Source organism: Epargyreus clarus, unplaced genomic scaffold (assembly GCF_041222505.1).
Source record: "Epargyreus clarus isolate Ecla_fem2 unplaced genomic scaffold, WU_Ecla_fem_2.2 ptg000004l, whole genome shotgun sequence".
NCBI classification, from domain to species: domain Eukaryota; kingdom Metazoa; phylum Arthropoda; class Insecta; order Lepidoptera; family Hesperiidae; genus Epargyreus; species Epargyreus clarus.
This window is the reverse complement of record NW_027332212.1, coordinates 7,785,866-7,803,046: the sequence shown is the minus strand read 5'-3', so window position 1 is coordinate 7,803,046 and position 17,181 is coordinate 7,785,866. Positions and strand designations below refer to the sequence as shown.

The 17,181-nt window shown below is 34.0% G+C and overlaps 1 protein-coding gene across 10 annotated transcripts in view; it reads left to right on the top strand.

Moving 5' to 3' along the window:
* shep (RNA binding motif single stranded interacting protein alan shepard) overlaps positions 1-17,181 on the top strand; it is a 227,470-nt gene that overhangs the window by 106,069 nt on the left and 104,220 nt on the right. For 7 of the 10 annotated variants that reach the window (XM_073093082.1, XM_073093084.1, XM_073093079.1 and 4 more), the window contains exon 2: positions 2,353-2,394. The exons of the other annotated variants lie outside the window; for them this stretch is intronic. In XM_073093082.1, the coding sequence (XP_072949183.1) occupies positions 2,353-2,394 (42 nt within the window). The remainder of the gene's footprint in view (positions 1-2,352; positions 2,395-17,181) is intronic. 10 annotated transcript variants of the gene reach the window in all.

Here is a 17,181-nt window from a genome sequence, read left to right as displayed (position 1 = left end):
GTTTTAACAATTTTTCATTTTGCAAAGTTAAACGATTTTGTCGATATAACCCAATACTTGTATATGAAGGGTCGGATTTGAAATCGGCTTTTTCTTTCAATAACTTGTCAAGGGACATTTTCTCTTATCTTTTATGACCAGGGAAAATGAAATCTCGCATTTCCGTTTGAGGAAATCGGCAAATAACCTTAACATTTTTATTAATTGCGCGACTTTTATGTAACAAAAGTAAGGAAAAGATTCTTAAATGTGATTTTAACAATCATAAGTGGTCAGTGCATTCCAATCAAACAATGGTACATATTTAAAGTAATTCAGTTAACGTTATTAACAGGCACAGTTCTACTCCTGATAATCATTGATGTTAATTAAAACGGCTCACGTGCCTGAGTAAGTTTGCCTTACCACTGGCTTTAATCCATGTCTCAGTAACATTGTAAGCAGAAGACTCAGCTACATCATATCTTTATATAATAACAGCTGATTGTACATAGATAACAGTTAAAGCAGAAGTGAAAACTTTCGAAAACGAACCTAAATAATAAAATATATTAAATAAAAAAGACACTGACACTACTTGACATATTTTTTCTAAGCTGACACCGGATGACATCTTGACTTTTGCAGTTTGCTTTGCCATCTTACGAATTTTCGATCAGGCCACGTGTCCTGACGCGAGTTCGTTTTTTACTCATCACAAATAAATAAAAATATTAAAGACTACCAGCGTGAGTAGCAATAAACCAAAAATAGGCCACAGACAATGATTATTTTATACTCAGCTGATATTTGAAATTTGCTTTCGCATTCCATTCTACTGCGCTCATTTTAAACGACTAAATGGTAATGGCTCACGCCCTTGCTGGCAATTTGAAAAGCTCTTCGGATCTTTTCATCAAAACAAAGATCCGAAGACTCCCCTTCGGATCTTTTCATCAACTTAGGTTGGGGGTAATGGTTTCGTGGAGCTGTCGATAATTGGCTCCATTAGGCGCCGCCTGCAGGTGTTTTCAGCGTGAACTCGTTTACCTCAACTGATATAAAATTAATATATATAATAACTATACTGATATAAAATTATCTTCTCGTGAACCGTATCTTATCTTTATTTATAAATATCAGTGTACTGCTTCGGTTGACGTCTTTCTCTGCTCAAAACTTTTACAAAAAATCTACATTGACTTTACAGTCCTGTTTTATTTAATTCCCCACTTTTCGATTCAGATTTTTATTTACCTTCTCATTTTCCACTTCGCCCTTTTAAATTCACTTAAAAGGGATAGCCCTATTTGGTACATTGATCCATTAACCTAAAATAACCTATAGCAAATGGATTTGTAAACATTAAAAATAGGAAACAAAATTTGCAAATTTTTGTGTCCGCTTGTAATTAAAAGTATTTCCGACGAATATAAAGTTATATTTAAAAAAATGATATTTTGGTACAGTGGGAACGAAAAACTCATGAATGTGGAAATAACGTACTTTGACATGCGGCCTTTATCATAGTAACATGGACATAGAATAATGTCGATCCTTCGTTGGGGATTTTTATTGTAATGAGATAATGTCCGCCCACTCACAGTTATTTTAGTTTCATGCTTTATGATATAGACGTCACTTGTATTGATAGCAATTCACCCATACCAAGTTAATACTGTTTAACTCTAACTTATTTCAAAATTTAATCTCGATTAATAGTATTTTACAAAGATTACGTACGTAATAATAATTTAAGATTAACAAAATTTGTAATAAAAGTCTACATTTTCATGTTATAATGTTGATATATTGATGTTAAATTATGACATCACCACATATTGTACGTAAAGATAAATATCATAAAAATGTGTTAAAATTACAAAATACTAAAATGTATTTAACTTTGTACTAAGAAACACAACTTATTTAAAATTAACGGTATTTTGACATTGACAAAGGTATTTACACTATTAATGATTTTGACGCGTCCTTCGTTTAACAAATGAATTTTGCAATTTTTTTTTTAAAGGAGCTTGACATTTTGTATTTTTTGTTCATTTAATGATTCTCAATGTTATTGTTATATTGTATTATTCACGTATTTGATAAATATTTGTATACTTAAATTGAATAATTAGAATTATTTAAACGCACTTGTAGCGAATCTAAAATCTAATGAACAGTTTACTATTTTTAGAACTCTATGAGGATTTACGAGTTTTAATCCAATATTTTCCATTAAACTTGTTTATAAACTTTAATCTATTAATTATTATGACCTTTCAAGAGTATTTTCATAAGCTAGTCATAAGTTCTTTAGGTGGGAACCCATTTAGCTCTTTCCGTATCTAATAAAAACTTTATTTTCAGGTACGTACAGCTAAGGCTCGTGATAAGCAAACACTGCAAGGAGTAAGTAGAAACATTGTCTAATATTGGTGTTAAATGTCGTCAAAAAGGTTACTTTCTTTTATTTTGGGTTTTATATTATATACATGTATATAACCATTATTATTTTTAGTTTGCTAATGTTGCAGCATGCTTAAAAGCTTATGCTATCCACAACAGAAGATTAATATTATGGTTACAGATTGAAGTATGTATTTGTATATGTATATCAAATTATATAACTTTAACAGACTAAATACTTTTATTTATAAAATGTATATTTATGCTAATTGACAAAGTGTTATATTATATTGTATTATATATAGCAAAAATTTATAACAATATAAATGATTTAGGTTCATCTGTTTCTTGGGACTAAAGTGGTACGCTTTCATAATATCATATTTCGTGTATTTCTAACAGAGCTTCAAAATATAAAAGTAAAAACATTTTTTTGTCAAAAATGTCAGATAACTGAGAATAAAATCCACGCAAAAAACTTTTGCGTCACGTATTCCACGAAACTTTTCTAGTTAATTTATGTCAGCATGTTTCTGGCATGACATTTGGAAGGCATCAGTAATTAGAACATAATTCTAGACATGAATAATTACCCTAATCCAATTTGTACGGAATGTTACAAAAACAGAACCCATTGTTTTAAGTTCGGAATCTTCGATCAATGAAACGACCATAATTTTATGCACTGTCAGTCAACCTCGACGGTATCAAAATCTTCTGTCATGCTCACAGGTACCTATAAAAGTTTGTATGAGCCTACAAATAAATCTAAAAGAATGTGCATTTTATAATAACTCATAAAATTGGTTACTTGTGTTATTGTCTCATAGTTCTAGAACGCAGAGAATGTAATTAGTGTAGTCTAATCATCTTAGAACACTAAATACATTTCTGATCAGCTGGTTGGAAATCAGTGATGGAATATATAGGTACACTGTTAGAGTTCCATCACTAATATTAGACAGTATAAACCATAAATTCAATGGCGTTTTTATTAAAATCGCCATAAATAATGTATGAAATTGAATTTCATTGTTTCCATTAAGTACATTATCAAAATCATTAAAATGTAATGTAATGTAAATGTAACTTTTATTTTTTTCTACACGTCATATTATTAATATGAATTCCAATAAGAAACGTACTCATAGACATTTTTGGGAGATATTTATAACAAACTCTTTGTAAGTTAAGAGTGAATACAATTGGTGTGTTGCCCGTAGGACTCTCAAAGTGGTTTTTGTTCGACAATTGGCTTGTCCTGGTCGGCCATGATTGATCTCCACACGGGAGATAATGCGGGTGGAGATAACCGTCTGCTTAGGTAATTGGGGCTTCCACGCACGCAATGTTATACTACAGTATAATTATTACAAGATATTATAAGGAAGCAGGTAGTTAATCGTAATTATTTTAGTTAAAAGTTTAATTTCTAAGTTAAGGTTTTTAATTTACCCATATTTTTCGTTGAACTATTGACATTTTCAACTTTAAAAACGATTATAATTTGATATCTGTTTACTTTCCTGACTTCTCTGAGTACGTACTCTGTTTCATTTCATTGCGTTAGTATGTTGTGTATAGTTGTTTATTATTGTTTGTTCTTTCATATGAAACAATTCCTGCTATACACATAAAAGGAATATAAGGTCACTTTTAATAATATTTCTATAACATTACATCGATATGACTACAAGAGCTACTTAGTCCAATGGTTCAAGTAGGTCTGCCATACAATATGTTTTACTAGGACCGTCCAGTTTTGTCCGTTTGAAAACGAAAATTTGGACTTCGCAAGTACCTTTCACAGCATTATCTGTGCATCAATTCATAAAATTTCTAAACAATTTTAGAAATCACGCATACATATCACCTAAATTCAATACATCATTTGAATTTTAAGTATACCATGAAACAACTTTACATCTTCGTAGTCTAAGGAAACATAAAAACTCATGCGTTTAAATATAATTTGAAGAAAGAAAAGTATAAAATTATTACTAGTACTTTACAAGATAAATGAAGTACATTTTTGGACGCAGTTTAAGTGTCAGAGCGACAAAACGGAATAACAAAGCTATTGACACATTTTTCGCAATATTATTAGAAAGCTAAAACATCAATGACATCCAATGCCAATCTTAGCATACTCGTATAGCTACGAACATAGTAATACAGTATTGTATTTTACATATAATTTAATATGTCCCGGACACGTTCAAAAACATAGGGTGTCGACAATGGATATCGTATTTGTGTTGACCGCAACATGCTCTCCACTCGGTCTTATGGCGTAAATATTTGCTAAGTATCGGATCACCGACCTTATTGACTGCTACGTGATAGCCTTTGCAAAATGCCACATATGATACTTCGCAGCTGAAGTGCAGTCAAGCGTACACAATACCCCAAGAGTGAGAAAAATACGGGCACGTGCCATAGAATACTTTTTTATACAAAAAATGGTTTAGCTTCACGAGCGTAACCCGTGCCTACGGCGTGTTTAAATCAATTGTTGAAATGCTCAGTGGTTAGGCTGCAAAAATGTTATAAAGATTAAAGGTTAGTCTTTTTTTTATAAAAAGTTATAAACGGACATGTAATACAGCTAATGGGAAGTGGCAAGTGCCATAGACATCTGCAATCAAGCTCAGAAAAGATTTAAAGTCCTATATGTCACCGGTCACTAATATGGTGCTTTCCCTGATGACTTAGTCGTTACGCCGTAAAAGTTCTACTAAATAAATTATTAAAGTAAATCGAAAAAAGACTTAACGTTTTGAAGAAATGTCTGTAAACAATACTCTACAATGTCATCTCAAGATCAAAGATGACAGACTACACATCGCCCACATTGCTGTAGAGACGAGCAATTAATAAATATCACAAAGACAATTATAAAGTAATTGCACTTTGATGTATTACTACATCTACATGACATAAAGAACAAAGAGGCGATAAAACCGGCAAAAACGTGCCGCTCGCCACGCGTGCGGCGTGATGCGATGTCGTTGTAGTTGAAGCCGTGTCGTTGTCCCAGTCTACACTGCGTGCGTACACTGAAATCAGTCCTTTTGTGAACAATGTTCACAAAAAGCGCAGTAGTCTTAGCTGAGGAAAGTGGCAAAAACAGTGCGACGTGCCACCCCTTTGGAACCCTCCACTAATTAAGAACTTCGCCGCCTGACGTAAATTAAAATGTCAGCGAATAAATTCTTCTCGCGAATTGCAGACCTATTTGTAATGATAATTTCAGCTGCATTACACCAACTTTACGCGCTATTTAAAGTTACTTTTACGTTTAATTTAAGACTGGGAATTAAAGTAAAAGAAATGTGACAAAACTTATATTATTTGTCTTTAATAACAGTATTTATGCTCTATGTATGTCAGTATGTGTGGCAAACCAAATTGCCATGCGCTAAATGTAAATTATTAAACTAACATTTATATTTATTTTAGAAACTACTATACTTATATACTATACATTTTATGTATGTAATAGATATATTTATGAATTCGGGAACAAGTAGTTTCGAATAGATTTAAGCAAGTTTGAGGATTTATCTGCAAATCCCGGAATGACTCCGTAACGTCGTAGAGAGTCATTAAATAGATTCTAAAATCAATTAGATTTTCACTATATTTATATATCACTTTCATTCTCCTATATCTGTCCCACCATTAGACACGGACCTCTTAAAATGAGAAGGGGTAAGGTCAAAGATCCCGTAATCTAAGTGCAGATTGCCCGAATTTCCGGAGAGGATGGTTGAAATTCATAGCGAAGTATTATTAATAGTGCTACGAAAAAAGGAAAGAGTAACTTTGCGCGAGCCGGGAAATCTAGTGCTCCTGGTTTTTAGTGAGACATTATTTTACCGCACCGTTCATACGCGTAGAATATCAAGAATATTATTTCGAAAGTTGTAACATAATAGGTAGGTAGTTGTAACGTATAGGTATATGCAATAGTATTTTTAAAAATATGAATAGAAAAGTGACTAAGTACTAAACAAATAACAGAAGCGTTTGGTTAAAATGTTCCGGTTGCTCAGTTTATTAACGCCCATTGTTAATAATAAATCTATCCAATGTTTTTTCTAGGAACCAAGGATCGAAATTTGATAAAGTTTTGGTCAAATTCAAGGATCAAATAGAAAAATGGATACATCGGTAACTAATAACGATTATAGCAAGCATGCGAAAACACAGTAGCTCATAACACATTAAAACAGCGTGAGAATGATCAAGCGTAAGGAACGGGTGAATTGGAACCATTCGTGATAGATTCCAACATTTCCAACTGCAGTATGCTGGCGCGAAAGCCGATGCGCCCGCGCATTCACATTCTGATTTGTAAAACACCGGAATCTTGCATTTAATTTGTAATGAAAGCTGCATACAACAATGCAATATGGAGAAAATTCCGAAATGTGTAAACAATACTCGATTCTAGTTAGAAAGTTGTTTCTGATTCAATATTGTTTCGAAAATAACGTATAGTTTTTTACGCACCTGTTTGTATATTAATTAAATATCTTCTTATTATTATCTTTAAAACATATAATTTTCAATTGATTATATACTCGTAAACATACTCGTCAATGCCATGTTCTCAATTTTAATGATATCAATGGAAATATATTTTGTCCTTTGTCCAATAAGCGTAATAAACCATACATTAAATTCAGTTGTATTTTTTAGCAGCAAAACGTTTTACAGAGATAAGTTTTGTATGCCAGGGCTCGTGTGTCAAACACGAGCCCTGGCATACAAAACTTATTCACGTTCATCGTCTGTGAAAAGGTAAGCAAGGCCTTAATTACAAATATCGATGACAATCAAAAAAGTAAGGCAATCAATTATAAAAACAAGAAACAGTGCGCACGTACTTCATAAAACATAACTCATTCTGTCAAGAGTATGATACTTTATTTGGTACGTAAAAGAAAAAGTAGAACAAAATATTCGTTTCGTACCGTAACTCGTTACTGATAAAATAAAATAACTTAATTAATTAATTGTTAGCAATACGCAAAGGAATTCGTTTATTGATTATACCTTAAAACGAATTAACTGTTGAGTGTAATTATTAATCGATTACTGTAGTTAATAGCCGTGCGAGATATTCGTACGTACATTGCTGAAGTAATTTAACAAAAACAAAAAATATTTAAACCTGACAAAATCTAAAGTAAATTCAACTTTATTGTAATGTTAAATTTATGACCTAAATTTTAATACGGCAAAGGAATAGTAGTATTATGATGTTTCTGTGCCACATTTTCAAATACGAAAATGTGGATAGTTTGTTATGTAAATCTGTACGTAATATTATAGGAATGAACTTTTAAAAATATTTATATTAATATTTTGCTCCTTTCAACGCGAATCTTTATTAACATCGTCATTATCTTTAGCCCTTTGGTTTTGTGCAGATATATCTTACCTACCTCCTCAACTTCCGTTAAAATACAGGTAGTTAGAATACCAGGCTAGCTAAGTATTAGGCTAACGTACAAATTAGTGGCGCCGGTATTTCCTATTACCTATGCGGCGGCAGGAATGCAGAGGTGAATCAGCGGGCGGTTCCTGAGGTCACGTAGTTTTGCGATGTCGTCATTGTTGCATTGAGCTCGCGGCGCGAGCGCAGCTCCGTGGTCGCGCTGAAAACTGTTTAACATTTTATAGCGAAACATTACGAGAAAGCCAATGTGTACATGTTGACGTTGGTGAAATGAAAAGCTACAAATACAAATATAATATGTAGGAACTTTTAAGTAGTAGTGTAGATTAACATTAACTTTATATTATTTCGCGAAATTGAAAAATGAGCAATGACATGTCATGTGAGATGAAATGGCATTTTTTAAGGAGAGCGAAATAGTGTGAAACGGAAAAATAAATATATTAAAATATTAATGAAGCAAATTTCTTTCTTGGATAGTCAACGTACCTACTCAAACGTATTCTTTTCAATTTTCGCCTAAAGAAGTAAATGAGATAAACCACGTAAGTCGCCAAAAGTATTTCATTGAAGCATATTAAAAATGGCTCAGAAATCTTTTCGTCTTACAATATTCTCTTTTACCACATAATAACATGTTACACAACTGTTTGAGATAAGATTTGCTACTGACGATTTTATCGGACATGGTTCATCAGCTGACTTCGAAGTAGTCCAAAGATAAAATACACATTGTAGGTATTCGTAGCAGTATTCTTAGGTTTTGTACGTAAATTTATAAAATGTTTAAATTAAAAAAGGTACATATTTTACCTTTTTACCATGTATCCTTATATATATTGTCATGATTTTCACAATATTTTTCCTCGCTTGACCTTTTCTACCAAGAACATTCAATTCCTGTAGTATTTCCAGTGAGAGTATTGGGAATCTTCATAAAACGACGTTAATAGGTTGGCCCTCAAGAGTTGTGAATGCATAAGTAACATTTCTGATATTTGAAAGAAAGAAAGAAAGAAAACATTTATTTCGGTAAACATCCTGTTACAATGAATGTTACTTAGTACTTAATACATAATACATAAAACAAACAGACAGATATAACATAATATATATGACATAACAAGTGAGCAAAATTATTAAGTATGACGATGGATACCGAAAAAGGGTTACACTCAGCCTGTGTCGCGGAAAACCGCGGCTGCTGGTTTTCGGTGAAACCCCGTACTATTTTTCGCGCAGCTCGGACAAGTGGTGTGTGCTATACATACTGGTTATAATAATTAAATGACATAGATATTTATATGAATATAGATAAAATTTGTGATATTTCAAATATCATCACCATCAGATGGCCTATCACCATGTTTGTTAGTCTTGTGCTTAAATAGATCGCATACAATTAATTAATTATAATTGTTATTTACCCCCGCATTCCATTTGGTGATAATAACGACTGTGGTCATTATGTTTTGTATTTCAATAAGTCGTTAATAGGACGAACGTGTGGCTCGTTTAGTGATTTTAGTGGCATTTAGTATTTACAAGTTAATGGGTTGACTACTAATTTCTTAAAATTTCTAATCCTTTTATTTCTTAAACATTTAGTATTAGTTTAGTAGGAATAAATCTTAGCACACGTATAATGGAATTCAGCGAGGCTGTGTCAGGAATTGATAGATTCTCCAACGCTAACCAATTCCGCGGCAGTCAGTGCCACTGCATTCCTGACCCCAATACCAGGCAGACAGCGACCTGCAGCAATCTTTGGACTTTATTCTCAATACCGACAACTATTTGCGATCAATTCAAGGCATAGTTAAATTTAGTTTTCAATATCTCACATCTCTTGAGTTATTCTTAGACCCGTATTCAAGTATCTATCGGTACCTAGATATCATCTAGTCTTTCAGTTAACAAGTTTAAAGTAAACTTAGGATTCCTACGAAGGTATCTCACAGTTGTCTTAATTGTTGCTTGGTATTGAAGTATCTGTAAGTTTATTTTAATTGTTGAAATAAAAACGTACACTCCTAGATGAATATAAGAAGTAAACTGTTTGTTTTTTTTAATCTTATCTACTATGTAGAAACTTTAGCAATAAATGAATTTAAATTACTTTTAAGCTCACACTAAAAATGAGGATTATGGTAACCGCATCTTCTTACAGATAAGTATTTCTCAGGTATTTTTCAGACACAAAAAATGTACGAAATACTGAAAATTATTGGGTCTTTTTGCTACTATAGTAGTCGCTTTTGTAGTAGTATAATGGAACAACGTGGCAATCTTGTAGCAATTCATCACTCTTGATTACTATTGTGTGGACTTGATGGGTATTTAATTAATACGAGCATTCGTTTCATACGTAGCCATTACGCACCGAAGCGCATGTAGTACGGGTAATAGAAAAGTGACGGCATATATTTCCTACCACAATGAATACTGGTCAATTTGATGAGCACATTTCGTGAACAGTTGTAACAATCGGTGTTGTGTAGGCGATTCTGGGGTTTATACTCCCGAGCGTAGAGGTGTCGGTTGAGTGGCGCGGTGTATTCTGAGGTCGGTTTACTCCGGGCGTTTATTGGACAGAATTGGGAGCATCCCGGTTGTTCGTCGAAATCGCTATCCGTACGTGGTTCTATAGTTTGATGGGAATAACTTTGGACGTCAAATTCGTTTTGTGATTCCGCGTAATTTATGAGATGGGTGCCTTTCTTTTTTCATTCTTTCTGGTATCTTTGATAGTAACTGCTAAGAATTAATTTACCTTTTTTGCAGACGAATGCTGATATAATGAAGCGATCATGTAGCCTATTAATATACATTTACGGTCAGTGTAACTAAATTATCGCAGCATCAAAAAAGGACATAAATATTAATAGAGTTAAAAAAATCTGAATAGGTATTTTAGTATCCAATATACGACCAATATAGTAATGAAATATATGTGTAGTAAAGTAATCACATCAAGGACTACTAAGTCGGAACGCCTCATATTAGCTAAGTTTGACTTTGCACCCTTCAAACACACGTGTAAATAATAGTTAGTTGATATAAGTTAGTAATGGAGGTACAACGGTGCTGCTGCAGTGAAACCACAAAGAATTAAATATCTACGCAATTTCAACCATGTTCTGTAATAACGTTTTATAATTTCTAAAACCGAATCCTCTGTGAAATATCAAAGTTTAACGTTGACAGTGTTCGTAGCGCCGCAATTTCGAGTAGAGAAGATGAACTATTGTCCGAAATACTCACATCGCATGACGTTTGCAAACAGCGTCCCATACGACGGGTTACATTTTTTCGTAAACACGATTTTGTTTTCCTTGATTATTTCTGTTTTATAATAGCAATGTTAACTGCTACACTGAATGTGTGTGTATGCTAAGGGAGACACACTTATCAGCGGTATTCCAATTTAGCCCTCAGGGATAAAATTTGTGGCCGACCTCAGGCAGGATTGAAGGCAGGATGAAGGTGGTAGAACCCTTTGTGGTTCGACTCCGGCGGCACCACCGCCACGCCTATTTCTGCCTAATAACAGCAGTGTTAGGCACTGCTGTGTTCCGTTTTGAAGGGTGTGGTAAGGGATACTTTTCCGACCTAGACCGAGGATTCTAATCTTATCTGGGGTTGATTACAAATGTTCATGAACTGCGGCACGTTTGCTACTACTACTATAGTAAAAAATAAAAATCTGATCAAGGTAATCATAAACGTGTCATATAGAGACAGGAATTCATTTTGGTATTTACCAGACTAGCACTGCAGATCGGCATTTAGGTATTATAATGTGGAAGAAAGTGAAACCACACCATCATTTAGTAACCTTATAAATCGAATCCCGTATCAATACATCGTTTACAACCACAACATTGTATAAAACGAGGAACGAGGCAAAATATATTTGCGCTCAACAAAAACCCACAATATCGGACTTAATATCCGCTGAGCTGGTCAGGTGTTATTTTTTACGGCAACGAAGCCTCGTAAAGCAGTATCTTAATAAAAAGATGGGATAATAATATTTTAGGGATGTGAAAAAATAATCGATTTTATTTATCGATTTTTAAAATAGTAATAATCGATTTTTAAATAATAAATTATTTTGAACGAGTCCATTATGTGATCGATTGTATTAAGTTAGCTCGCGCAGCTGGCAAACTTAAGTTTGAGAGCAAATTTGGTGACTATTTTATCGTTGATAAATTTTCATGGACTATTGACGATCTTTTATTAAGCCTGCCAATTTCGAATTCAAGAAGCTGTTAATGATCAAATATTTCTACAATATCGATTTATTTTAAGGTTAGTAAAATTAAAAGTATTAATTTATGAACTTTTTTCACTCGTTCTCACATCCCTATAATATTTTCCATAGCCATTAAGGCACGGGAGCTAACACAGTGGTCTCGTTAACGCATCGTGGACGAACATCTGGTCGTGTAAATGCAACCATTCATTCGTTCAACTACTTATTTTTTTATACAATAAATGTGTCAAACTAAATAAACGTACATCAAATGACAAGCCGCCTTTAATCGACTGTCACTACATAGCACAGCGAAAAAAAAGTCCTATAATAGTTTTATGCATAGATGTATTTATGTTTATTAATATTTTGTTGTTAACTTTTTAAAACACCACGCAAAAACATAAATTATGACAAAATTCAAATTATCAACTAACTCCTTTTTTTACATATCCTACATAAACTCAATTCCAATTTATAGCCGTATTGCAATAAGTGGTACATGTCACCATTATGTATCTAGAATAATATTTTCTACAGCTATAAAAGCAAGCGGTAGCGGTAAGAGAGCGGTCTCGTTAACGACTCATTCAACTCGACTCGCCATCTGGTCGTGTGAACGTAATCTTTCAGTCACTTCTTTACACTGAGTAGGTATATTGTTAGACTTTTATATCAGTTATCTCACTTATTCAATCAGTGATGATAAAATCCGAAGGCGAACAAAGTTTACCGACAGTTTCTAACGAGCCAACTTGAGGCTATAAGCAGGCTAGATTATTCCATACATTATAAAGTTACATATGAGGCGGCCATTTTAGTTCTTAGGAGTGACAGCGCATCTGTGATCGGCTTCAGGTAGAAGGCCGGGCCGCAGTAACCAAACACTATTGACTATCAGCTATTTCAATCGACAAAAAATCTTTGTGCAATACAAACGTAACAAAAGTTACGTAAGATTAAGATAAGAAAGAACGTCTGAAACCGACTTTATACGTCATTATAATAAATAATATATTATGGTTCAAAATATCTACACCACAATAATATACTCTTTTACGACTAACTGTCGTTGACAGTATAAACTCGTGATAAATAATTTTCAGAACTTTAATTTCAAAAACCGTACTGCAAAAGGATAAGCCCTCCAATGATAAGTATGTAGAATCACGTCATTAGCCTGACTTATTAATATTTGCGCTATTAAATTGAATTTGAGCTGTTTTAACGCACGAAAAACCTAATAAAGTTCATCAGTCACAACATCAGTTACAATTGACAGTCGACTCTACGATGCCATACTCAACTCAACCTCAACCTTATTATTTTGTTTTGGGGTAAAACACATTATGGTGGTATGTATAATGCGATTGCGGTATACTGTATATCATATCCATAGATTAGTAAAGATACTTCGCCGCCTTGAAATTGAATGAAGCCGCAAATGGCTTATTATAGTAAGTTCTTTTTTTGAATTCTCGACAAATAAAAACATTTTTAGAGAAAATTGACGAATAAATAACTAATACTGCATAATTTACATGATAATTAAATAATTTATAATAATAATTTCAGATATTTTAGGGACATTTTAGCACGGAGACGTGGCAAAACTTTTTTACGCAAATATTTCAATTCTCAAAACTGGGTACATTTTCATGTTAGGAGTGAGTAATCTTTACTAATCTATGATCATATGATAACTTTACTTTTTTAAGTCACTTTTATCTTATAATTCTTACGATCGTAGCTGAAGAAGTATAATAAACAAAAATAAAATGAAGGAGCTTTCACTCGTATGATTACTATGAACAAACTTTTCAGGTGCCCACGCTACAAGTTTAATTTAATATTTCCTTGTTAGGTTTCTACTTGTATAGAAATATTTTTCATTTTCTCAAGCAAAAGCATAGTTCTATAACATAACTTCGGGAACTTGGATCTCGACTCCGTTTGTACGTTTCAATTTATATGTCTACATTTATAAGGTTCGATATATTTTGAGCCTTTTATGCGAAAGAAGAAAGCAATACGAATACAGTTTTGAAATAAATGCTAATAAGTGTAGTAAAATATTTTAAATAATAGTACATAGTACAGATGTGTAAGTAGGTATCATATGTGTATTTGTGATAAGTTCATACGTATACGTATTTATATTTATTAGATAAAAATTATATTTCATTGATATGAAAATAAGCCTTCCACGCTGGTGGTCAAGGGGTGAAAGCCCGATTACAGTGATACAACGATGGGTTTGTGAAGACAATAGCAATACCGTACTTTACATACAAGTCATCTTACATTAAGCCTCATTGGCAATGTATGTGGCGTGTTGGACACGTCAGCATTGTCTGCTATTGGCCACCGCGTCAATTGGTCCTTTGTACACGCCGCTCTGGTCTTCCCTCATTCAATCAGCTATATATAGAGCTACCACGACAAATCCAATTCCATCGATCCATTCACACCGAATATTTTGACTTCCTTCCTACTCAGTTATTGTTACAAATGCGTGCTATAAGCAATAAATGTACGGAATACGCGAATTATATTTTATTACTTCGTTGCTAATCACGAAAGACACCTCCTTTCGTTGATGAAAGTTTCGTTAATAACCAGATCCTCTACTGATATCTCAAAATAAGAGCTTTGTTAATATCTGGAGGCACGGCAGTGCCTCCGCCAAGTCGAGCCAAAAGAAGCGGCACGGCCGTACCATACTTTTCCCGAAGCGATTCGGCCCATTTTTGACCCCCTGTAACTTCGTTGCATATGAAGCTAGAAGCCTGAATTTTCAGGAGCCAAGCAAGGATTGTATAGACACGGTACATTTCGAATTTCATTCAATTTGAACCAGTAGTTTAAGAATTACAAGTAGTTAAAGTTCGTAATTTTGTCACTCACTCACTGACTGACTGACCGATCATCAAAAGTTTAAGGCACTTCCAGCAGACATAGAAGGTTGAAATTGAGAATACAATTAGTGTTTAGTATATAACTCATAGAAAAACTAAAATATTTTGCAATTTCTGTCCAGTTATCTAGATACACCAACTACATTAAATAACTTTGTATCCTATATAAGTTATATAGGATTACAAAGTTACATTTGCAGTTAATGAATCTGTGTTTCTGTCCGCGAAATGTACGAGTAGTAGGGGAGCCCATTATGTTAAATGGGTAGAAACTCGAGCGTCAATAGGACGTATACGATTGTGTAGATTACACGTTAGAGTGAAGAAAAGGTTGTGTGATATTTTTCGATTTACCGTGGGAATAGTTTCTAGATGATTCGAAAAATGTAAAAAGCAGAGTCAGACATACTCAAGGCGCGGCAGGTTAGTGATAGAGTATATATCTCTGATGCCGGAAATATGTTTATTTGCTGGTTTGCATAGGGGGACAGCCATACGAGAGGTAAAAATGGAAAAAAAAGTAACCAGCACATTAGATTTTCAAAGGGCATATGAAGTTACCCCAGATGAGTCCCCCATTCGAAAGACTGACGATTCGATTCGAAAGACTGTAACTCTTCGAAAATGGGAAAAAAAAGTTATCTTGACACACTCGAGGGCGTAATATTATTATACAGGAAATTCCAGCTGATGTTTTACTTATCATAACCCTTCATGTGACGATTTAGTGGAGGGGTTTTTTATACTGACGATTTGAAAAAAAAAAATAGAATGAGAATATATAAAGAATAATGTATTTTCCATAAAATTTGCCTTTTCCTTTAGTTTGTTGTACACTATTACTTTCCAGGGATCCATGCTAATAAATGGCGCTATCAGATAGTGCATATTTTCTAGCATTATTTCCTTTGTATTAAAAAAAATACCGCACTCGAGTATGTCCAGGTATAGATTTTTTGCAACCTTATTACTCCCTAACGCCGCCCTCAAACCATCAGATTATAAATTTATTGTTTTCAGCATGTAATTAAGCTACTATAGATAATACGATTTTTTATTAATAGTCTGATGGACTTCCCTGGTTGAACCCCCCAAATGGATAGTTTAAGATACTCTATAGGATGTAAGGTATCTCCCATATCTTAATCTGCCGCGTTCGAGTCACTCTCGAAATCCCGTCTTGGGCTCCCCTACTATTATAGGCGACGTCAATTGTTTTTATCCTCGAGACAAAAGACGTTTTCAATTCCAACTTCAATTTAAATTCAATTCAAATAATGGGTGAAGTGCGAATCGAACTCGTACACTGAGGGTTCCGTACCACAAAAATATTTGTTTATTTTATTTTTATTTATACTAATTGATGTTATAGCAGCCATATAATGCATTGTGAACATTTCAAATGAAAAACGCTAAAAAATAGCAGGTCCTTATATGTTTGTCTCTGTAGTTCCTGGACTAAAAAAGGGTTACGATATCCCGTGCCTGTCGTAAGAAGCAACTACAAGGGGGCTTCCGGAGTTGGGAGTGGCAAGAGGGAGCTCGAACCGTCCAATAAGTGTCCCCGGGAAGGACGGCGGTATGTGTAGTCGCATACCGTCGTGAACACCGGATAGTTTAGGAGGAGCGAAAACTGTTCTCCCAGGGCAGAGCTCGATCGGGGCATCGCGCTTAAAGGACTTCTGTTACGTTCAGTCGGAGATCCCGGAGTTCTCCAACAAACGTTGAGGACGGCCACCGGAGGATTTTAGTGCGGCTAAAGTCCCACATAACCCGGCGTCACTCCCACGTCGTCGAGTACCTTTTGAAGATTTCCTCCTCATAAAGAAAAAGAAGGCCCTTGTATGGCAACTCTCCTTTATTTGAAAGTTTTTCTTTTTATTTTTAGTACTTATTGTTAAAGCGGCCACCATTATACATATTCCGTAAAATTTTTAAATTTCTATCTATTAAGGTTCCAGAAATAGAGCTCTATGTCAGACAGACAAACGGACAGTTTAGAAATAGGGTTCCGTTTTTACCCTTTGGGTATGGAACCCTAAAAAGTTATATAATATCAAAAACATTCCGAATTTCTGACAAATGTCATGAGAAAAAAACTAGATGTTACGGCTAATGTGCCTAAATCAGTTAAAACGCAG